The sequence below is a fragment of the Mus caroli genome, chromosome 16 (genome assembly GCF_900094665.2).
Source record: "Mus caroli chromosome 16, CAROLI_EIJ_v1.1, whole genome shotgun sequence".
NCBI lineage: Eukaryota > Metazoa > Chordata > Mammalia > Rodentia > Muridae > Mus > Mus caroli.
In genome coordinates this window covers 20081547-20106132 of record NC_034585.1, presented here as the reverse complement: position 1 = coordinate 20106132, position 24586 = coordinate 20081547, and the positions used below count along the sequence as shown (strand labels likewise).

General features: G+C 44.4%; 2 protein-coding genes across 5 annotated transcripts in view; one reads left to right on the top strand and one right to left on the bottom strand.

Moving 5' to 3' along the window:
* Positions 1-765: 765 nt before the first annotated feature.
* Positions 766-15406, bottom strand: Dnajb11 (DnaJ heat shock protein family (Hsp40) member B11). The gene is made up of 10 exons (XM_021184857.2): positions 15138-15406; positions 10532-10688; positions 7567-7664; positions 6080-6212; positions 4284-4426; positions 3933-4015; positions 3661-3718; positions 2456-2567; positions 2038-2197; positions 766-1466 (listed from the first exon to the last, which is right to left on the bottom strand). The coding sequence occupies exons 1-10, from the start codon at positions 15203-15205 to the stop codon at positions 1402-1404; spliced, it is 1077 nt and encodes a 358-aa protein (XP_021040516.1). The 5' UTR covers positions 15206-15406; the 3' UTR covers positions 766-1401.
* A 166-nt stretch (positions 15407-15572) lies between these two features.
* Positions 15573-24586, top strand: part of Tbccd1 (TBCC domain containing 1) — a 45408-nt gene continuing 36394 nt past the window's right edge. The window contains exons 1-2 of one of the 4 annotated variants that reach the window (XM_021185085.2): positions 15573-15902; positions 16329-16494. Coding sequence is in view for 1 of the 4 variants with exons in the window: in XM_029470441.1 (XP_029326301.1) it covers positions 15698-15753 (56 nt within the window). In the remaining 3 variants the exon portion in view is untranslated. Of the gene's footprint in view, positions 15903-16243; positions 16495-24586 lie in introns of all 4 variants that reach the window. The other 3 variants (XM_029470442.1, XM_029470441.1, XM_021185087.2) reach the window with 3 other exon arrangements.

The following is a 24586-nucleotide window of genomic DNA, read 5'->3' as shown; positions in this document are numbered from 1 at the left end:
GTTTAACTAACGTAAGGTTTATGCCACTTTTGACATAAACCTTTCTAACTCAAAGTGAACTGAAGCTCAGAGCCCAGCAGTAGAAGGAACTCCTTAAGTCGCAACAGTCTAGGCAATGAATAAAGATCAGCAAAGACCCCCAGTTCCATTTCTTCACAGCGAGAGCAAGGTCTGTGTGGGCCTTTCTAGCCTCAGCTTAGTGGACTGGCTCCTGGAAAAAGCACATTAGCAAGTACAACCAGGGTTCTCCTGGGCTACCATAGGCAGCATTCGACAGATAATGTAAAAATACCCTATTGAACTTGCATTCGTGTATAACGTGTGAAAGCCCACTGGCCTGCATGTGTTTACAGATGTGCTAAAGGCACACTGAGCCCGTGTATGTGCATACAGTGTACAGAAAGCCGGCTGAATCCAGGCCTGGGTTTCTGCGGTTTGTTGGACTCTTGACAGTCTCAACCACCCCAGCTGCTGCAGAGGGCAGGGCGGCTGGACTACACCAGTACTTCCAAAGCAGCTCCCACACTGCCACAGCGACCCCCAGTCGCACTGAAATACTCAGCTGCGGCAACAAGTCCTGTGTACGGAGCAACGGAGGAGGAGACTGAAAGGCAAGTGTGCTGAGCCTGCTGGCGTCTGAGTCTGGGCCACTGGAAGACAAAGCCACCTGCAATTCTGCTTCTAATATTTATTCTCTAGAGCTGCCATCTTAGCTCATAAGGCTACCTGGGATAGACACAGAAAAGTACTTTCTAAACAGTAAAATACCCATATCAGATTTTATTATTACCAAAGAAAACGGGAAAATATGTTCTCTCAAAGACAGTGAGGTCTTTGTGTAACTTTAATTCATGTAGCTCAGTCTCTAGTCTACTCGGTTTCTTCGAGCTCGTTGCTATAGACACCATGTGTTTAGTGGGGCCTGGGAGCCGGGCTCTCATCATTCCTCTGCATGCTGTGTGTCCATCCTGCCTGATGGGAAGACTACCCATCGGCTCACAGGAAAAAGAAACAGGAGTCAAGAAAAAAAAAATAACAACAAGATGTATTTAAAAACAGACTTCTCCAGTTGGCATTTTGAAATAGCTAACAATTGTCTCTAACCCTCATCTGGTTTCCTTTGCTCGGGCATCCTCTGAGACGTTACTCCTTGAACCTCGGGCAGCACCAGACGTTAAATCCCCAGAGGGGGAGGTATTAGGTAACCTTCTGCTGGCCATTGTTGTCTGAATGCAATAGACAGATCCTCAAACCTCTAGTTCATGTCAGGACGATCATCAGGGAAAAAAGGACTAAGCCAAACTTGCATATTGAAAATAATGAAACACACACACACAAAAAACCCCTGCAGATAATAAATATCGCTGATCCACCTCTTTCAAAGTCCAGTTCTCTTCGCTCCTAATAGCCCTGCAGCCCGTTGTACACCTTCTGCACGGGGCCCTGTTTGAGAAGCTGCTTGATACCTGCAGAAAGAACGAGTAAATGACTTCATTAACGAAAACGTAGCTTCTCTGGAGCTTCCAACTTCACACGTGGACACCTCCAATACATGTGTGATGTCTTATTTCTTTCTGTCAAGCCTTCCCCCCCGCCCCCATCTTGTGAAGCCCTGGGAAATGAGATCAGGTAAAAGGGGGGAAGAAAATCACCCCAGCTGACATTCCACTCCTCCTTCCTTGCCCTTTTGCCAGCTTTCACCGCTTTTACCCATTTCCTTATCATTTTAAACACTTACAGCAGGGCACGTGCAGTTGGCGCAGAGAAGTTCACCCTGCACCTCCTGTCCCTCCCACTGACATCGCATCTTCCCTTCAGTTTGGCCTGGCTTCTTCACCTAAGTGACTCGCTTCACAGCCCAGCTCACAGAGCCCTCAAGTGAGCACAGCGACAGCGGGGCTTCTTTGCTTTGCAGAAGGCCTGCAGCCATTTCTCCCAGCTTCAAAGGGTTTTGCTATTCTCCTTTCAGCCAGTCATCCCATACCATGTACCATGCACACGCACACCACACACACACCCATGCCCCCACACCCGTACCTTCTTTTGCTTCGTCTGTCAGCTGTTCTTTTGGAAAGTCCACATCAAAAGTGATTATCAAAGAGCCCTTGATGTTATTGTTATCAAAGTTGGGCAGCCCTTCCCCTTTCTTCCACAGCTTGGCTCCTGGCCTGGTGATCTTGTCCCGGGAAATATGGACCTGGAAAGCAAAAGGAGCACAGTGGAGCAGGACAGGCACACACTAAGTCCATCACACAACTTTTACTGGGCACTGGGGACAATGCTAGTAGTGTCACGGCTCAGCATAAAAGACAGGTCGAAGGGCAAGGGTTGACAGGCACAGAGAGACTCAAAAATACAGCTGGAGGCTCAGCAGCAGAGAGGACAGTGAGAGATGGCCTCTGGCTCTGATGACCCAAGAGCACATGACTACAAAGCTGGAAGGGAGGGTGTTTACCTTGTGACCATCCAGGTGAGTTATGTCCATCTCAAAGCCAACCAGAGCCTCAACCAGTGAGACGGTCACATTTGTGTACAGGTCATCTCCTCTCCTCTCAAATATCCGGTGCCTGAGAAGGAAAAGGTAAAATCCATCAGGGTTTATAGTGCTAGAGAAATCCTGGAGACAGACGCACACATGGCATTTCTGAGATTACAGAGCTGTGTCAGTCTTACTGAACTCGAATGCTAAGTACCTTACAATTAGCACAAGTACACACATGTAAGGAAAAAGCATTGATCATTAGGTTATAGAAAAGAAAGACCATGCTTGGCTGGGTTTTCTGTGATTTCCCAAGTTACAGATAAGGTGAGACCACTGACTTCAAGGCCAGCCTGGGCTACAAAGTGAGCTCCTACCTCTCAACTCCCTAACCCAACCTGACCAAAGGTACCAACCAGGTTTTTTGAGGGAACACAACTGTTCTAGTTCCTCAAGGAAGCTCTGAGGGAGACAAGGCATGCAAGAAAAGATCACCCAATGCCGAGTGCCGGAGGGGGGAGCCGTGGGAAGAGGAGCCAGTCCTCTGTCACCTGGTGGGAACAATGTTTCAGTGAAGCCTAAACACAGATCTCTTACTGGTTTCCAGCCAGTTAATAAGAAAGAACAGTCAGTTGGAAAGGCCGAGGACCGGGTATAAGCAGCACTCCGCACTGGAGGAAGCCCATGAAAGGAGAGGCTGAGGATTAATATGACCGAATGGCCTTGTTATGGGAAACAAGGGCAGCATGCCTTATTCCTATTGCAGACTGCCTCTCATTCATAGCTCTTTTCACTTCTGGTGGTTTGTTTGTTTGTTTTTGAGATAAGATATATTGAATCCCAAACTAGATGAACTACTGTCTGCCTTGTGTCTGAGCCACCTGGAAGCACGGCAGGCATGGGAGCCAGCAGGGCCCACACTGGGCAATGTGCACGTGGACAGCGCTGGACCAGCCCTCAGCTCTCTCTTCGATTCTTACCCGTCTTTCCTTCCAGCAGCTTTTGAATTTATAAGTCCTAAGTAAATAACTGGGGCTCAGGGCCAGCGCATCACCTCCTATTTTCAGTACTATTACTGAGTTAGAAACGATGACTACGGTATTGTAGGCATAAAACAGAAGACAAAGTGAGGACTCCCTAGCACTGCAATCACTGGGAGTCCTCTCCCTGCTGGCACTTACTTGACAACTTTGATTCGGAACCGTAAGTCTCCGGGTTCCCCATCCACATGCGGCTCACCTGGTCAGGGCAGTCCAAAGAAGAACAGAAGTTACACAAGCTGAACGTGTATTTGCATGTCACTTCTAGTGACTTTTAAATCCACTGCCTCAGGCGATGTCTCTGTCATATCTGTCTGGGAAGGCAATGCCTTCACTCCCCCCACATACCATGTAGCCGTTATGTTATGGGACAAGGCAGAAGTGAGCTCTGATAATCAACACCAGCATCTCACCTTCTCCAATAAAGGGGTACTCCATGCCATCTCGCACCCCAGGCTCTATTTCCACTTCTAGTGTTCGTTCTTCATTCACTAGTCTGAGACAAAAGGGGAAAAAGAATAGTAACGGATGCCCAGGTAAATCAGCTCCGCCTCTGTGCTCCTTGGGAGCCTTTTCTCAGACAGCCCACTGTGCTGTTTGCCAAGGCTATCTGGGCCTGAGTAGAACATCCAGAAGTTAACACTCAGAGCAGAGGGACTCTGCATCACACAGACATAAAGGTTTGAACTTGAGGTCAGAGCTGGAGGGAAACAAGCATCTGTCACATGCAGACACAAGACACACATTGAGAGCCTGTCACTTACTTGACATTAGGGCACTCGTCACAAACCACTTCCTGGGTCATTTGGAAGCGTCCCGGTCCCAGCTGTGTGGTTCTCATCTCTTGCCGACAGTTGCATTTACGTTTGCCAGGAGCCTGCCTGGCCACAGGCTTATTTCTAACTACCTAAGAACACATGAAACAGCTTTTAGTTTTCCTCTCTGGGGTTCAAATCAACCCTCACACAGGGCGGAAGCAAGTGTATATTTAAATGGCTCTGATCTCAGTCTGAAGCTGTAGGAAAGGAGAGATGGGAAGAAGAGACTAAAACCAGGTATTAATACCAGCATTTCCAAGACACACCAGGGCCACTGAATTGAAGCAGTTCACAGGGTTATTATGTTGTTGAGAAATCTGAGTTGTTTAAAGCACCACCCCCAGAGCACAGCCGTGGCACTCAAAAGCTGCCCTGTGGCTACCTCCCAGTTCTGTGAGCAATCTCCCCAGACCACCTCTTTCTGTTTTAGGCAACCCAGCCCAGGACTAATCCCCAGCGCTGTCACCGTGACACACTCATAGTCATGTCCTCAGTTACATGGTGAATTTGTGGCCAGCCTGGGCTATGTTATCCTCATCCCAAAAATCAAAACCAAAAGAAGTACTTGGAGGCAGGACAGATCATGGTTAAGAGCACATCTTGCTCTTGTAGAGGACTGAGTTCCACTACTTATATCCACTACCCTGAACACCTGCACTCATGTGCACACACACCTATACAGATACACACAACATCTCATGGCGATGTGCTCATGTAGTGAAGTGACAGAGCGTCTGGAGAAAACGCCCAGAGCAGTGCTCGCATGCCTTACAAGCACACACAGCCACCTGACCGCAGCTCTGTAGGGAGCTCTCACTCTTCTCATGCACAGCGAGGAACCAGCACCACATTTGGTTAAGTGAGACGACACAGTTTGAAAGCGCGCAGCCTAGCTGCAAAGCCCATTCCAAATGTTACAGAAAGACAACCTCAGGCGAAAGAAAGCCCAATTTTACTAGAGAACACAGAAGAGCTTTCTCATTTTAGAGCAGACTTTTAAAATTAACAATTGAAGATCAGACTTTTTCACATTAAAATGAACACTCGTACTAATTAAAATAAATATTAAATACTGTGTAAAGCTAAGTTATATTATAAATGGATAGCTATATCTGCATTACAGCTCACAAAAACTTAAGAGCAAAAATAAAGCAGTCTCAAAAATCAACAAGAGACAGACAAAGCGGGGCACATGGTGAAGTGGCATCTCACAAGAAGAAACAAACAGGGCCAATGAAAGAGATGCTTTGCCTAGTTGGAAATTAAGAAGCACAAGCCAAGACCACAGTAATCCCATACCCACATAATAACTAAGAGGGAACAGGGGCTATTCCGTATGGACAGGGGCAGAGCAAACATGAACTGCCGTGGCATGCTGACTGTTGACTTGGACAATTTCAAACATACTATGGCACCTTTGTGTGAAGCATAAATGTGTGGACCCAACCCAGCAGTTCTACTTTCACACGTATCCATGACAGAGACATCCCTGCTCACGTGTAACTAGAGTACGTACAGCGATGCTCACGTGTAGGGCTCTTTGGGAGTTTCACTGAGTTCTCAGGCTAGGTAGTGAGCTCAGTTCGTGACTACTCTGAACTAAGGATTCTGATGGTTTCAACCATGTGTCAGCCACTCCCTCTCATACTCTAAAAGACACAAAGCACTTGAAACCCTCTGCTTTGTGGTCAAAAGTACACGTTCTGTGGGTCAGTATGGGCAGGTGTACTGTGTGAACTCACTTCCACAAAATTTCCTGCGTACACTTCTTCCAGAGTGACTTCTAGATCTACGATGATATCACTTCCTCTTGGAATATTCCTGTCCTGCTGACGAGGGGTTCCTCCAAACATGAAGCCGAAGTCTCCAAAGAAGCTGTGGATACAGGCAAACTCATCAGGAGAAAGGACTCGGATCCCAAGTCTCACAACTGTTGATTTTCTTCCCCTTGATAAAATATTGTTCCTGCCAGCACACTATACAAAGCAGATATTTTTAATATACTGGGTCCAAATATAATACAAATTTTAATTTACATAATTTAATTTACAGGTTGCTGCCCCACCCCCAAATTACTGTTTAATACAATACGTCCCATACATAACAGCCAGACACTAATGCACAGTATATCAAAGGATTCAATGGAATAATTCATTCAAATACTGAGGAAAATCCAGATATTATAGACATATTGAAAGGGGGTATAATATATATAATCTGATGCAATTCAGACTTTTTGGTTAATGTAAGGACTTTCTTTTTTGTTTGTTTGTTTGTCAAGACAGGGCTTCTCTATGTATCCCTGGCTAACCTGGAACTTGCTCTAATGACCACTCTGGACCCAACCTCAGAGATCGACCTGCCTCTGCCTAGGAGTAAAGGTTTGTACACGATGCCCAGGCTAATTTAGGAAATTCCTGAAGGTCAACCCTGAACATCTTGAATGGACTGCGTGTGCTCACTATGTCTGCTCTTTAGAGATCACTAGCCTTGATGAAGAAGCTACCGCTCTACAAAAACCTTGGGCACCTGTTTAAAGTTGAAAAGCAAAACCTTGGGGCAGTCCCCGTCCTTAGGGAACAGTAAGTCTTGGCCTGCACAAGGTCAAATGTTTGAAAGTAACAGAAGAATGGCTGTGAGATGGATAAAGACGTGTTTTTCAGTCGTACCTGAGCCTGCTGCTGAAGAGAAGGCGGAGCAGGACAGAGCGCTCCTCTTTCTGACATCTCCAGCATCATTTTGATGGGCAGGGGAGAGGCTCTTCCCCGACAGCTCAACAGACAGAGCTATTGTTTGTAACTGCACTCTTACTGGAGGGGAGGCTCTAGAAGCCTTTTGAGAATCTGCAGAAATGGACGTTCGCGGCATACAAGTGCAGACTCACACATTTTCCTGTTTATAACTACAGAGCTGAACTCTGGAGTAGATCTCCCAGTTAAGACATTATGATGCATGGAGAGTCAAATGTCTAATAAGGAGGGGTTGGGTCAAAGTGAGGAGAAGTTCTTATTAGAATTGCAGCTACCCCGAATTCCCAGTGAGCCAAGAGTGACAGGAGATGAAGAGATCCTGTGAACTCCTTCTCTGATGGTGCCTGTCATAGCCACCCCTCTCCTGTCCGCAGGATGACAGAGAGGCAACTCTGTCCTCTGTCTCCAAGAGCAATTCAGTTAGTGCCCAGTGGTCCCGTCCCAGGAAGCAATACTCCGCAAACGGGCAAATTACTTACTGTGAAAAAATGTCCCCATGGGAGCTCTGATGGCCATCTTTCAAGCCTTCTTCACCGTAAGTATCATACTGTTTTCGTTTTTCACTATCTGACAGAACCTGGGGATGAGTGCCAGTGGAGAAAATGTCATGCTCTAAGTCAGTTAAAGAACATTCATGTTTACAGCTGTTTTCCACTCTGACCCCGAGTTTCTAAAGCTTCCCAGAGAGTGTGATTTTCATTGTGTATGGTATTAAGGTTTGTTTGAAGTTGTTATTTTTGTTTGTTTCCTGGGGATTTTTGAGCTAAGGCCTTGCTATGTGACTCAGGCTTGCCTAGACTTCCAAATGTAGCCTAGACTGGACTCAAATTCATGTTCTTGTCCTAGCCTTCTGAGAAGGAGTCTGGACATGTGCACATATCTGGGAGGCTGTTAGAGCAGACTGGATTCTTTGGGGCACTGCCTACTGCGTGCTGCCCGACTGATCCTTTCAAGTTGTGCTTTAAAAACCGCATTTAAGCATGAGACTGTGAAGGTCAAGAAGGTACCAGGAAAGAAGGGAGACTGACTGCTCAAGTTGGTTTTCTAGGTAATTTAATTCCAGGGCTTATTCTGTAAGCTCTGTGCAGTACTATGTCACTAAACTATAAACTAGAATATACCCGTGAAAGACCATCACTAGTAACAAATGCACTAAATTACTGTCTTAAAAACAGTTGCCTCTCTCTGGCTCCTGCACAACACACTGTACAGAGACGTCTGGCACGCCAAGACAACAGGATCATGGCCCTGAAGAAAAATCCAGAGCTGTTTCCACAGCTGTGTTTTCATACTGGTTTTTTTTTTTTTTCATGCTTTTGTATGTGTAGAAATCCATTTGTAGAAGAATGCTGTCTGCCTTGAAGTGTCTAAGTTTGTGATGTCTTGAGTTCAAACTGTTAAAAAGAATATCAATAAACACTACTCTATAAATGTACCTTCAAGTCAATTTTACTGCTTGAAAGAACTTTGCGTAATGTTTGTATGATCCAAAGAACATAAGAAAAAAATTAATTTCTAAGCATGTAAAAATTTGCCTTCAATGTGCAATAAGAAAAAAATGTATATAGGGGACCAATAAAAACTAAGTCTAAAATATTTATGTAGGAAACTCCCACAATGAAATCCACACTCTCTGTTAAGTTTAAAACTTAGTTTTAAAAAGGGCCAGGAAGACGGCTCAGGTGCTAAAGCATTTGGTGCTTTTGCAGAGGACATGGGTCCCAGAACCCATATGGCCGCTCAGAAACATCCATAATTCCAGTTCCAGGGGAAGTCAATGCTCTCTTCTGATTTCCATGGGCAAGAGGCATGAACAAAAGTGTGTCTATGGACAAGCAAGCAAAATGTTCACCTATATAAAAAACAGTTTATTAAGAATCAAAACAAACGCCGGGCGTGGTGGCGCACGCCTTTAATCCCAGCACTCGGGAGGCAGAGGCAGGCGGATTTCTGAGTTCGAGGCCAGCCTGGTCTACAAAGTGAGTTCCAGGACAGCCAGGGCTATACAGAGAAACCCTGTCTCGAAAAACCAAAAAAAAAAAAAAGAATCAAAACAAAACAGAGCTCAGCCTGCTCTTGCAGAGGACCCGAGATTGACTGCTAGCACCCATGTTGCGTGGCTCACAACCACTTGTGACTACAGCTCTGGAAGCATTGGACGCCTGTGGGCCTCTGCGGGTACCTCCTGGGCTCACATGCACACACAATATGCATATTATTATGCACAAATAATAAAAATAAAGGTTGAAAAGAAAGCATCAAAGGGTTCTTTTATTTTAGAAGCCTGAAGCATATGTGCATGTGAAGCACACGCACACATAGGTGCTTCTGAAAATCAGAGAGCGTGAACTCTCTCTCTGGACACCTGCAGACTCCTCACTCTGGAGCTCAGGCTAAGCTTAACCCCTGAGCTCAAGGGATAAGAGTTAGTTAGCTCACGTTCACAGGTGCTTTCTCCAATGCTGAGCCTACTTTAAGTGGGGCTAGGGGTGGGGCAGGCCGTTGATTACTCAACTAACCTGCAGACTTTCAACTAGCTAAAATGCTAACAATAATCAATCTTGCTTCAGCAGAGGGGAAAAAAAACCCTTTTGTTTGCTAGAGTCTTTGTATTCTATTAATATTCTGAGTTGTGCACACTGATTTACCTGGAATAAAGGCAAACAGGCTTGGCTGAGACAAGGAAAAAGAAAATCAACAACGTCACAGACGTAGTTAGGGTCAAATAAACTTCAGTTTGACGTGCTAGGCAGAGCCTGCCCAGGTCATGGATAAAGACCACCGCAGACTCTTTATCAAGGACAGCAGCCCACAAAGCCAGGCGTGCTGAGGCCAGCGTAGTCTACATACTGAATTACACAGTGAGACCTTCCTTGCCTCAAAAAAATAGGCACTTGTGCATTGCAACGCATTGAAAAAGAGTGCAAATCCAGCTTTCTTAGAAAGTATTTTTGAGTACTGGGTTTCTAGGAAATAATGATAATATTCACAGGAAATGGTACAAAATATGAAATCTGTACCTCATAAGAAATAAAATGTAGTGTGTCATTTTAGGGGCTACCAACTCACTCAGGTTTACACGTGGTCCCAGTTAAGAATTTCTGTCAGAGGGGCTGGCAAGGTGGCTCAGCCACTAAGAACGCTTGCTTCTCTTGCACAGGACCTGAGTTTGGTTCTTAGCACCCACATTAGGCAGCCCACAATCACCTCTAACTCCAGCAGGAGAGCTGCTACTTCTTTTAGCGTCTGTGGGCACCCGCGCATACCTGGCACACACATAAATAATGGAGTCTGCGGATAAGGACTGTTCAACCCGGGTCCACATACAGTTCTCACTTCCGCACTATCTGCTTTCGAACAGAAATGACCTGAGGGAGGTTTCCCCGGATGCTGGTCTTTTCCGCATCCCCTGGTGGTGTTCCCATTTCTGTTTTCACGACTCACCTCATAAGCAGCACCTAGATCCTGGAATTTCTCCTGGGCTTGGGGGTCATCAGGGTTCCGGTCAGGGTGGAGCTGCAGGGCCAGTTTCCTGTAGGCCTTTTTAATGTCCTTTATGGAGGCACTTCGAGGCACCCCCAAGATCTTATAGAAATCTCGCCTGAGGGGATGGACCGGTAAGATTTCATTAAAGAGTTCTTTCTCTATGACATTTTTAAACTTGATTTCTTATTCTTTGGTCATTTTCACCTGACTCCTTTACTCTCTCTCATACCCCCACTCACACTGAGCCCCTCCTTCCTCCCAACAAGCCCCTCCCCCCTTTCATATAACTTATTTGTGACCCACTGAGCTGAATTAGGGAGACTTACATGAGTGTGGGTGGGGAGGTATTTACTGGAGCATGGCAACCTACCAGTGCCTGCATCCCTAAAGAAAAATGACTCCCCCCAGCCAGCAACCATTAACTGTCAACAGCTCTTCCCTTGGGGAGGGAGGGGTGAATCTTTCTTTTTCTTATGATTCATGTGTTTGTTCAATTCATCTCTCTAGCTCCCTATTACATTAAAACAATTATGTGTATGTGTTTGTGCCTGGTCGTCTACATGTGAAAGTTGAGAGCTGCCTGATGTGGGTCCTGGGAACTGAATGCAAGTCCTCTGTAAGAACGGCAAGTGCTCCCAACAGCTCAGTTATCTCCCAGGATGTAGTACATTTTCCCCCTTTCCATTTAGGTCCAATTATATAAGCATGTAAGGATAAAGACAAAGGTGTATGTGACATGTGCACATATATAAAACAATGAACAAAAAAGGGATATACTGGAATTTACAGTCTTAGGCACTGAAATGATCACATTGGAACTATGATTTGGAGATAGTTCAACACTATGTGAAGAACTGGTGGCAATTTTCTTTTAGAATTACCTTCAGCAGAGCAACTATTCCTATGCTTTATGGCTCCATGCTATTTCCAGCTAACAACCAAACAATCCAATTAACTCCCTCTTTACTCCCTATAATGGCTCCAATTACTTTTTTAAAGAAGAATTTATTTTATTTTTAATTGTGAGCATATGTGTGTGCTTGTGTGTGGGTGTGAGTGCAAGTACCCTTGGTGTCAATTAAAGCTGGCTCCCCAGGATCTGTCAGCTGGCCGTGTAACCCAGTTACACGTGGGTGCTGGGGTCTTCCACTAAGAGCAGGAGTGCCCTTACCTGCTGAGCCATCTCTCCAACCTCACCCCAGTGACTTTTGACTCTAAGGGTCAAATAATTTCAAAAGATAGTTATCTTTATTCACAAAGATTATGTCACATAAATGTCCTAAACAGTAGCACTATCGGAACATTAAAAATGGACTGACCTAAGGAGTTAAAATAAAGATTAAGCAAACCCCAAATAATAACCCTGAAGCAAAGTAGCATGCATCTGGATGTAAGGATTATGGTGTATCTTGCTGGAAGAGAAAAAATACATTTCATACATTCACTGCTAGTAACTCCACTAATTTCCTGAGATCAAGTCTTTATGATAGACATCTTCTAAAGTCCACATGCAGGAGCCTCTGTATCACTGAAGCTGAGAATATGCATGATATAAACTGGAACATAAAATAAAGAATATTGCCAGGAGCTATGCTGGAATCAGCCATAAAAGGGTTCTTTCTCAAGAAGTGTTAATAGAAAGCTAGAGTAAGACTATAAAAAGCATTCCAGGCAAGGGCCACATCCGGCTCATGGAAGAGGCCAGTGAACACCCTCCGAGAGGTGAGCATAAGTATGCCCACAACACCTACTCTTTTTGCCAGAAGTTTAACCACTAGAATTTGAGTCTGAAACTAGAATAGAAACTGAAAACATTATCTCAACAATGGGGCTAGGGAAGTCATACAATAGTCACTGGCATAGTATGGGGGGTAATTTTAAAATGTATGGGGAAAATGCACTGGGGAACCAAGACATAAGACAGAATATTAAAAAATACATTTTATGGTCTGGCATGTGGCTCAGAGTGCCTGCCTTAAATTCATTAAGTCCTAGATTCATGAATCCTAGCATTCAGCCTTATAAACTCCTAGTCACACTTCTGAAAAGTTATCTAGCTATTTTAATCATTCTGTTAGGTTTCTCAGTTGATTTTCTTAGACAGGGCTTCATGTAGCTCAGACTGGCCCTGAACTCAGTATGTATCTGAAGTTTGTTTTGAACTGATCCTCCCACCTCTACCTCTCAAATGCTGAATTTATAGGCATATAGAACCATATCCAGCTCAACTACATACATTTTGTTGTTGTTGTTATTCTGTTTTTCAATACAGGGTTTTTCAGTAGCCCTGCCTGTCCTGGAATTTACTCTGTAGACTAGGCTGGCCTCAAACACAGAGATCTGCCTGCCTCTAGGGATGAACTTATTTCTGTTGTTTTGTTAAATAAGCATGTTGTCAAACTACCTTGTAAATATTTAGGTTATATCCATAGACTATATATGAATATATATATGGAAATATATGATATAATATAAGTACAATCTATGATACAACATGTAAGTATGTTATATTAACACACACACACATACACACACATACACACACATACACACACATATATACATGGTTATGTGTCATATTCATGAATATAAGGTTATATCCATGCCACTCTCCTCTTTGGACAGAGAGACCTCTTTCTTCAGGGGCAGTAGTTAATGCAACAGAATAACTGTTCAACAGAATAACAGAATAACATGGAGAGTAAGTGAGTGAGTACTGAGACATCAATCTTAAATGGAACGGTGTTTCAACCTTCCACCCCTCTCCCACACTCCCCAAGGTTCATGGGTAGAGGGTACAGAAAGAATGTAAACACAGAGGATGGGAAGGAGTGTTGTCAATTTTTTGTCTTCTGCAAATGGTATTCATGAATTCACTCAAGATATGGTTACCTGAACAAGACCTACCTGAGCAAGCCAATACAATTAGTCACCATGTCAGAAGGCAGCACTAACTAACTGGACTCAGAGTTACATGAGGTTAGGAAGGGAACATATTGGGGTGTACCCAGGGCAAGTATGTGTGTGTGGGGAGCAAGGAGTTGTGGGTAGGTATATGAAACTGTCAGAGAGTAAATGAAAGATTTAAGAGTGAAAAGGTTAAATGACAGCTCGGAAAAATACAAGAGAAAAAGGGGGCTGATATAGTTGAGTGGCAACGTAATTCTCTCCAGAGGCTGCTTTATGAGTGACTACAGTATTAACAATATTAGTATTTTCCAGGAACGGTCGTTCATGCCTGTAATTCTAACACTTGGGAAGTGGAGACTGAAGGATCGGGAAGGAGTTCAACGCTACCTTCAGCTACATATTGAGTTGGAGACCAGCATACCTCAACTCCTACATGCAAAATTGTATGTTGATGTACCTTGGGTACTCCGTGGCTTAATCAAAGACAAAACAATAAAGTATATGTAAGAAATGTCAACTTTGAGAAATTTAAAGTATGTCACAAAGAAGAAATGAAAAGATTTAAGCAAGCAAAACAAAACAAAATAAAGAAAATAACTTTAAAAGCTACGCTAAGCAGTGAGTTTCCCATTGTGAACAACCTATAAATTGTCAAAATCTGACATCTATGAGCTTCTGGTGTGTTTTTATTTTTGCAGTTACATATTTATTTGAAACAGTGCGTGATATAGGCCAGGCAAGTCTGGAACTCCGTCGGTAGCTGAAAATGACCTTGAGTTCTGACCCACCTATTTTCATCAGCCCAAAGAAGGGATTGAGGGTGAAGGCATTCTAGAACACAAGTCCAATATACCATATCCTAAGTCATCACATCTATAGGGTCGTGCATGCATTTAAATGCTGGGAGAAACTCTAAGCCTGGTCTTTCTCCCTGAAAGTTAGCACAGTTATCCCTGATTTCAGGAACTCGACACAGTTCCGTCAAGCTTGTAGGATTCCTAAGAGTGGCATGAGACTAGAACCCCAGTTTTTATCGCCTGTTAGAGAACTGTTCTCACTCAGACCATCCAGCTCAGGAAGGAACCATGGTGAGAGACAGCGGGGCAAGAAGACAGTTCAGGCTCGTTAGCCCAAGAAGGTGGGAAGTACGAGGACTCTCTCAAGTGTCTTGCTGCTCTCTCAAGCCAACTTTCTTCAGCCTGCGCTTGGCTTCCTTCCTTGCTCTCCTCATTTGACATGGCATCATGGCCCACCCACTTTAGTGTCAGCCTTTTGGAGGCTTGTTGCAAACTGGGTAACCCACAGTCCCACTCTGGAACTCAGCCGTCAAGGACGTATCCATAATCTCAACCCCAGCTTGACACTCGCTTCCTTCATTCCCATCAAGAGCCCCATCCCTCAGACTTCCGCGTCCCTTCTTCTGCTCACAGCCACTTAACTCCCTTCAATCCCCAAACGTGGTATTGGGCTCTGCAACCAACCCCCGCTCTTCTTGGGGGAAACCTGGCCCTGCATCGCCAGCCTGGCCCACACTACCCCCTTGTCCCTCGACCCGGCAAGTGCCCCTCCCTCACTCCTCGATGTCACCCGCGTCCTTCTCAGCAAGAGCCGCCCCTCGGCCTCTTGCTGCACGCGCGGGAGCCCCCTTCCTCACCCGGCGATCACAGTCCCGATGAGGTACAGCAGCAACAGGCAGAAGGTGCTCAGGTTCTGCGGGGCCATGGCGTCCCCTGGTCCTACCCTCTCAGCCTCCGGTGCCGCTGCGTCGGCTGACCAGCCCTTCCGGCCCAGGGAGGCCGCCTCACGCCGGGGTCTCTCTCTTACCCGGCCGCGGCGACAGGTAGCGCGCCCCTTCCTCAGCTGCCACTTTCCGGGAGCCCCACAGCCGGCGAGCAGCCAGGCGTGGGCCAATCGCCGCCGGGGACATCACACGCGGCCGCCACTCCGCAGCCAATCAGCGCGGTACACTTCACCTCCGAGGCGGCGTGGGAAGCCAATCAGGTAGCAGAATAGCCGTCGTGTCCGCCGACCAATGGGAAGAGAAAACGTCAGAGGTTCGCGCCGCCCGGAAGCTGCTGAGGACCGGAGAGAGTTAGGAGCCGAGAAAGAGCGCGCTGCTGTAGGAAACCCGAATGTCCACCAATCGCGAGGCTCCTTCCCTATTCCGACCAATTGCTTGAGAGAGGTCTTACTACCAGTCTGGAAACGGACGCCATGTGCACACGTGACTCGCGAGCGCTCCCCGAAGTGCAACCCCAGGAGGTGTCAAAGTACGTGGGGCGTCTTGCCTGGGGATAGGCTCTCCCAGTACTAACTATTACAGTCTCGCTACCGTGGAAAAGAGGGACCTGGTACCTTGTAGAGACGCCGCCGTGGAGACCGACTTAAGTTCAGATTCGGCTTCCAGCATTCCGTAGCGGTGAGGCAGCCCCATCTCCACCCCACTTTCGAACCTGTTTTCTACAAAACTAAGGCAAAGCGTTCTCTGGCAGTGTTGGGAATTAATTAAACTATTTTATTTCCCTGCAAGTTTCCTAGCAGAATTGCACACAGCAAGCATGCAATCAATAAAAGGCACTAGAGCTTGTTCATCGGTTGCTCTTTTCTCCAGTTTTGTTTACCTCAGACAACTAGTTGTTCAGGACAGCTTCTCAGCTTAGCTTCCTGCATAACCTATTCAGATTTTTATCAGTGAACCGTAATGTGTGCATGTCCACTATAGCTCCACCTCTGAGTCATAATTATCTCCTGCTTGCAAAGGTCTCATAACCGATCTCCCTGCCTCCAAACTTCATATCTTGATACACTATTTTAAAGTTCTTCTGCTTTCCACCCTATGATTGAGTGCACTCCGGAGCGCACTAGGGAACCTGGAGATCACAGATTAGACTAGGCTGGTGGACCCAGGAGCTCGAGATCCCGTCTCTGTCTCTTGAGTGCTTGGAATTCAGGACGTTGTTGTTGCAGTTGCTACAATGGGCGGAATTCAAGACCCCCTGTTTGTATGGCAAGTAAGTGGCAAGCTTTATGGACTGAACTATCCCCAGCGCACTCCCACTTTAAAAAACTATGTCAAATCATCCTCTCCTGCTTAAAACCTTTAGTGGCTTTTCATTGCACTCAAAGTAAAAGGCCAAGTCTATGGTAACTTAAAAAGCTGTCTAATTTAATGATATATATCCTCACCTATTAAATATCGTAGCATGTTCCAGAATAATCAACTCCCTTCCTTTTAAAAATGTTTCATTGTGTATATTCATTGTATATGGTACTTTCTTGTATAGTCAAACTGTATAATGTATATATTCTCTTACCTTTTTCTCTCTGTGCCATTATTCCTTTTGTTTCTCCAGGTGGTTTGGCTTTGCCATATACACATATGTGATTTTAAGTACCTATATAAAATCTAGGAACCACACATTGAGATAAAACATGTATTTGTTTCTCTGAGACAAGTTATCTCCAGTTATATCCATTTTCCTGTATACAACAAAATTGCATTCTTAAATTTTTGCTTGTGAGCCTAGCCTTTAATGGTTAAGCCATCTTTTGCATCCTGTAACTGCATTTTCTATGGTTGAGAAAAAGACATTGTACATAAGCCACATTTTCTTTATTCTCTTGTTGGACTCCTAAGTCCATCTGTAACTTAGCTATTGTGAATAGTGCTGGAACAGACATTGATGTTTTGCCAAAACCTCAATGAGAAAGAAAAAGGTTTATTTTGATGTGCATGGGTGCTTTGCCTACTTGTAACCTAATGCATGCCTGTTGCTCAAGAAGGCCAGAAGAGGATGGAGAATCCCTTGGAACTGAAGTTGATGAGAGCAGCCATGTGGATGCTAGGAATCAGATCCAGGTCCTCTAGAAGAACAGGAAATGTTCTTAACCTCTGAGCCATCTCTCGAGCCTGGCTTGCAAGTGTTGTATTGAGAATTTTCACATTCATGTTCATTAGGGAGATAGGTCTATAATTTTTTCTTTTTCTTTTCTTTTTTTTTTTTTTTTTTTTTGGTTTTTTGAGACAGGGTTTCTCTGTATAGCCCTGGCTGTCCTGGAACTCACTCTGTAGACCAGGCTGGCCTTGAACTCAGAAATCCACCTGCCTCTGCCTCCCAAGTGCTGGGATTAAAGGCATGCAACACCACACCCAGCTATAATCTTTTTTTTTTTAATTTTTTATTATCATTGCTTTGCTTTTATCTTTTTACTATTATTATTATTATCATCTTTTCTTTGCTGTGACTTTGGTGCTAGTAGTAGGCCAATACTGACTTTATTTTCAAGAAGTTATTTTTTGGAATACTTTGAGAAATATTGCTGTTTTTCCTATAGGTTTGGTGGAATTCTGCAGTGAATTTATTTGGGATATTTGAGCTTGTCTTAGTCACTGTTCTTTTGTTGATCAAAGCAGCTCTTATTTTAAAAAGCCTTCAATTGGCTTCCAGAGACTTAGTTTAGTTCATTATCATTATAGCAGGGAGCATGGTAGCTTGTAGACAGGCACTGGTCCATAGGCAGGAAGACAGAGACAGGGACAGGGACAGGGACAGAGGGAGGGAGGGAAGGAGGGAGGGAGGGAGGGAGGGAGAGAGAGAGAGAGAGAGAGAGAGAGAGAGAGAGAGAGACAGACTGACTGACTGACTGACTGACTGTAGGGGAGTGTACTGTTTCTTTGCCTTACAGTTCCAGGTCAGGTAAAAAGGTGTCAGAGGTAGGAGTCTGAGGCAGCTGGCCACACCTCATCCACAGTCTGGAGCAGAAAGAAGTACTCGTGTCGCCTGCTTGCTCACAATTCTGCTACCTTTCTCTCTTTGAGCCCAGCCTAGGGAGTGGGTCAGCTAATAATCAAGACAGTCTTCCTCATTCATGCCCACAGGGCCAACCTGATGGAGGTAATTCCTCAGTTGAGACTGTTTCAGGTGACTCTGGGCTTGGTTAGTTGACAGTTACAAACGGACCATTGCATCCACCTTGCTACTGTGCTCTTGTTTGGTCACTTACTTTCCACCCACTGATGTGAGCTTTGTCTTATGTTTTTACAAGACCCTAAAGTGAGTTTTAAAATAATTTGTGATGTCTCTGGTTTTTAAAATGCATGTAGGTACTTCACTCGTAGAACCAATATTTTTTTCTGGTTACAGGAGATGCTCAGTGGGGGAAAAGTATTTACCATGCAAACCTAACTACCTGAGTTCAATACTTGAAACCCTCATAAAAAGCTAAACATTGGTGGCTCACATTTGTGATCTTAGAATTCCCACTTCAAGGTGGGAGGCAGAAAAAGGGGAAAAGCTTGAAGACCAGCTAGTCTGTAGCACAACACAAAGAGACACAAATAAAAGGAGAGGGTTGGTAAGATGGCTCAGGTGACATGCTATCAAGTCTGACTACCTGAGGTCAATCTTTGGCCCCCAAAGGGTAGAAAGAGAGAACTGACTCTTGTCTTCCACGTGCACATCATGGCCTGTGCACACACACACACACAAACTAAATGTAAATTAAAATCTTTGAATGAGTAAGACTCTGCCCTCATCTCCCACCTTGATAGTGCCTTCATTATGCCTTAGGTGTTGGTATGTTGTATTTATATTATTCTAATCTATTAATTAAAAAATGTTTTAGGTGTCTTATTTTAAAGTTATGTGTGTCTTTGTATGTGAATGTGTGAGTACAGGGGTTCTCAGAGTTCGGAAAAGGCTGTTGGATCTCCTGGAGCGAGAATTACAGTTGTAATTATAGTTGGGTGTAAGCCACCCACATGGGAGCTGGGAGCCAGACTTTGGTGCTCTGCAAAAGCAGTGTATGCTCTTCACACCTGAGCCATAGCTCTGGGACTGTCCCCTTCCCCCATTGTAGTTCAATGTCTATGAGTTAGTGTGTGTTCTATAGTTCCTCTTGAGGAGGTTTCTAGTTTTAGTCTATTGATGACAGATTACATAATGAGATTATTTCATTTTTCCTGTGTTTGTTAAGGCTTGCTTTGTGTGTTGTTATGTGCTGCATCTTACATGTTCTATGAGATATTGAGAAGACTGGGGTGCTTGTAGTGGTCTGGTAGGTCTATGTGATCTAGGATGCTGTTGAATTCTGCTGTTTATTTGTTGTCAGGATAGCCTGTGTACTGACGAGAGTGGGGTCTTTAACTCTTCCATTATTGTGCTAGAGCTAATCTGTGTCCACATCTATTCTCTGTCTTTCTTTTATAGAATATTTACTTTTTAAAAGTTTGTTTATTTTTATCTTATGTGCATTGGTAATTTGTCTGCATATATGTCTGTGAGGGAGTCAGACCCCCTGAAACAGGAGCTACAGGCAGTTGTGAGCTGCCATGTTGGTGCTGGAATTAATTTGGGTCCTTTGTAAGAACAGCCAGTGCTCTTAACTTCTGAGCCATCTTCTCAATCCTATCTGTCTCTATTTATAGTAGTATCTGTTTTATATAATTGGGTGGTCTGTGTTTGGGGAATATATGATTTGTAATAGTAACATCTTCTTGATTGATTATTGCTGACTAAAAGTGACCTTATCTTTTCTGAATAGATTTGGTTTGAAATATATTTTGTCAGATACTAAATTACCAACACCCATTTGTTTCCTAGGTTTGTTTTTTTGTTTTTTGTTTTTTTTTTTTTTTTTTTTTTGAATACCTTTTTCCATTCTTTCTGTCGTTGATGGTGAGATGCATTTCTTGGAGGCAACAAAAAAGGTAGATCTTACCTACCTCTTTTTAATCCAGTCTGCTAGCCTGTGTCTTTTGATTGGGGGATCAAGATAATAGAAATTCAATTATCAATGAAAATTAGTATTACTCTCCATCATTTTGTTGATTTGTAGTGTGTCTTAGAGTTTTACTGCTCTGAACAGTCACCATGACCAAGGGAACTTTTATACGGACAACATTTAACTGGGGCAGGCTTACAGGATCATAGATTCAGTCTATTATCATCAAGGTAGGAGCATGGCAGCATCCAGGTAGGCATGGTGCAGGCGGAGCTGAGAGTTCTACATCTTTATCTGGAGGCTGCTGGTGGAAGACTGACCTGCAGGCAGCTAGGGTGAGGGTCTTTTAACCCACAGCCACAGTGGCACACCTACTCCATCAGGGCCACACCAATTGTGCCACTCCCTGGGCCGAGCATGTACAAACCATCCCATATTTGTAGGCATTTTCCAGTTCTTGTTTACTTAGCTTCTGTTCCATGGTTTTTCTTTTCTGTTGGCCTTCTGGCTATGTTTATCTTTCTTTCCATTGTGACAGATTCCTTCTGATACCTTCTGGAGCATGTGCCTTTTGGTTATGAATTCCATCATCCTGTTTTTATCATGGGAAGGCCTCCTTTCTCCCTCCACTGTGACAGATGGCTTGGGTATCTGTGGTCTGGCAGTTGTCATCTTTCAAGGCTTAAAATATATGATTCCAAGTCTTGCCCCATGTGTTTGGGGTACTGGATACAATTCTTAAACTCCTCTGAGAATAAATGTTGTCTGTAAAAACAATCATTATCCAAGTGTGGGTCCAAAATACAGTAATAGTCACAAAAATCAAAAGCAGGTCATCTCTTGAGCTCTGGTCATTGTGGGTGCAATGTGGCACTGATAGTACCAAGTAAGAACTAAGATAGTTCATTAAGGTAAGTTTGCTGTGGGTGGGAATGGAAAGAGGAAAAGCAGAGTAAGATTAGTGTGTGAACTTTACCTGGGGGCTTTGCACTCCACCCAAGGAACAGTTCTACCCAAGTGTGTTTCTAATTAGAATTACTTAGAGGAACATGGGCAATTTTGCAACTGGAACACTCAAGAAAAGTTTTCTCCTAGCTGCTGTTAATTGTCTGAAGATCCTCTGGGAGGCAGCCTGGTGAGCCTCTCCACTAGCAACTGTTAACTGCCATACAGCCTCAGAGGGGCAGCCTCCATAACAGAACACTAAAAGGCAAGTCTCTTATAGCCAGTCACAGGGTATGCACATCATGCTTGGTAGACAGCATTCCGTGGCATAACACCCCCTCTGCCGAGTCTCCCCCCTCCGCATTCGTGGAGCCTTGGGTGAATGAGTAGGTGCTATAGGTGATATAGGTATAGATGGTGTAGATATTGGTGATATAGATGGCCTATTTAGGTGAATGAGTAGGTGCTATAGGTGATATAGGTATAGATGGTGTAGATATTGGTGATATAGATGGCCTATTTAGGGCTGAGCACCCCACAGTCACTCCTTTCTACTTTGGCCACTTTTGTTTCTACAGCACTGTTGCCCACTTCGAAAAGTTTTGTGGTCCAGAGATGACAGCAGCAGTAAATTACTGGGCATAAGCATAAACATGTAAAGGCAATTTGAAGGCCCACCATGTTCAGTTAGCAAATCCACAGCAGTGGCTTCTGCACTAGGGCCTATGATCGTCCCGGCCATAAACTTTTGACTGAGTTTTAGTACTGGGTTTATAATACCAGCCATGAATTTCTTTCATTTCTTTCTGTGGAGCAGGCCTTAACTCTAATTGAAAAGAAGCTGGTTTTATCTACAATGGGCATGCTACTCCTGTATCAGAAGGCATATGATAGGGAAGACCGTTGGTGGCAATTTTCAGCTTCACACAGCACCTTTCAAGCACTGTGAAAACTAGCCAACAGGGAGGAAGCTTCCAGCTTAATTCCAGCTTGATTTCTCCGTGTCCAGCAGCCAACCTGTGTGACGTCTTCAGCAAGAGGGTCTTTCTGTCTAGTTCTGTGGGCACCCAATAGCACAGGTGACAACTTGTACAGCTTGGGGGCCCTAGAGTTCTCATTAATAACCTTATGGCATCTGAGAGTATCTTTTTCCACTAATTCATGACACTTCAAACTCTTTAACTATTTCCTAGGCTTGTTGGAAAGTTTTCTCATTCCCTTGCATGTCATCTGTACCTTTACCCAGTTGTAAAGTTTCGAAGCATTGCAGCTGTGTGTGTTTGCTCTAGCATCCTGTGTGACTGATCTCCTCTCTTCCTCTTGGTGTGCTTAGGCCTTTCGGCTTCTTTACTGAGTTGGTAAACTAGCATTATAATACCTATGAAATAAAATCTTTCTGCAAAGTGTAGTCAGGATCACTGAAGGCCCTCCACCCATCATCCAAGCAAATGCTAGTTGATCTCAGGGTCAGCAGCTAAGGGGGCACTAGAGAAAAATGTTAGTAAGGTCCAATACAGCATGAAAATATTTCAATATTTATTCTTTCTTCAGAATATTGGGTACATGAGTAAGGATGAGAAGTAATACTTTAGTTTGTCCTCCATAAGCCCCATTCATACTCCACGAGTACTCCTCCTTATCTTGGGGCATTGCAGTGTATCGTCCTGCTTCCAGCAGGCTCAGGGGTGGGGGAGGGGTGAGGACTGCACTAGGGCTAAGAGGGACTATGGCCATCATCTCATCTGATTCGTTACTCTTGGTATGATAGCAACTATTGGTGGTCAACTTGACAACATCTGGAATTAACTGAAAACACAAGCAGCTGTGAGGGATTTTTTTTTTCTTGATTGGATAACTGAGGTGGGAAGACCCACTCTAAACCTGCATCATTTGAGGTAGGAAGAACTACCTTAAAACTGGCTACATTTTCTAGTGACAGCCTATATAAAAGACATGAAAAGAAGTCTTTGGTTTTTGCCTGCTTGCTCTCATTCTCACCAGCAAAGTCCCATGACCTGCTGCTGAGGCCTTCCTTCATGGAATCAGAGCAGTGATTTTCAATGTGTAGTGTTCTACCATTTACACACTCTGTATAATTTTGTTCTGGAGAAGCTTAACACCTTCCAGAGTCTCACAAGCACTGCATTTGGCTATTTTGTCTTTGGATATTTCAGGTCATTACAAATGTGCATTTTCTTTTGAGTTATCCAGTATCTTAGTTTGGTTTCTATTGCTATAATGAGCACCATGACCGAAAGCAACTTGGGGAGCAAAGGGCTTATTTGACTTATAGTTAACAGTCCATTATGGAAGGAAGCCAAAGCAGGACCCTGGAGACAGGCAGAAACTGAGTCAGAGACCATGGAGAAATGCTGCATACTGGCTTGCTCAGTTCTCATACAACTCAGCACCATCTGTCCAAGGTGGCATCACCCACAGTGAAGCTAGACTCTCACACATCAATCTAGAAAATGCACCTGTAGGTCAGTCTGGTGGAGGCAATCCCTTAGTTGAGTTTCCCTCTTCCCAGATGTGTTTAGGTTTGTGTTATGTTGACCAAGACCAGCCTGTACTTGGTAGTAGAAAAAATAGGCAGAGAACAGCAAGGTCCACCTGAAGGTTTGCCACTTGTGATGTAGCCCCCAGCAAGAATTCACATTCCAGAGGTTCCATAACTTTCCTAGACACATTTCCAGCTAAGAACCAAGTATTCAAACCCATGAGCCTATGTTACCACTCATAGTTACTTGACAGCATTCTACCCTTGGCTCCCATGGGTTTATGGCCATCTCATGATGCAAAAAGCATTTAGTCCAACTTTCATAGTTCCCATAGCCTTTTTAACAACACCAACACAGCTCAAAAGTCCAGAGTCTCTTTTAGACTCAAGGCAATCTTTGAACTATTATCTACCAAACAACAAAAACCAGATTACATACTTCCAACACACAATGGGACTGAGTAGACATTCCTGTTATTCCAAAAGGGAGAAATGAGGCATAGTGATAAAAGATCAAAGCATTACTAAAATCCAGCAGAGAAAATAACAAATCCTTTAGTGCCATTTCTGGTACCTGGGACTCCAGTTTCCAAGGCCAACTCTGCCCCTCCAGCTTTGCTACCTGCAGCGTACATGTCCCTTTGGGGCTGGTTCCACTCTGTATGCAGCCCTCCTTGGCATATGTGCCAGGATGATGGCATCTCAAACATCTTGGGGTTTCCATTACAACCCAGGCTTTATCTTAACAGCTTCACACAGTGCGTCACAAGGACTCCTTGCAAGAACTTCCAGCCTGCCACACATATTGCCTGCACTCACATGCTCTCTGAAACGTCGAAGGAAAAAAACACCTCATGACCTCCTCAGCCTTGCATCTCTCATGCATCCAAAATCAGTGTGACGTGGATGATTGCAACCTACTTCTTCTCCCAGCT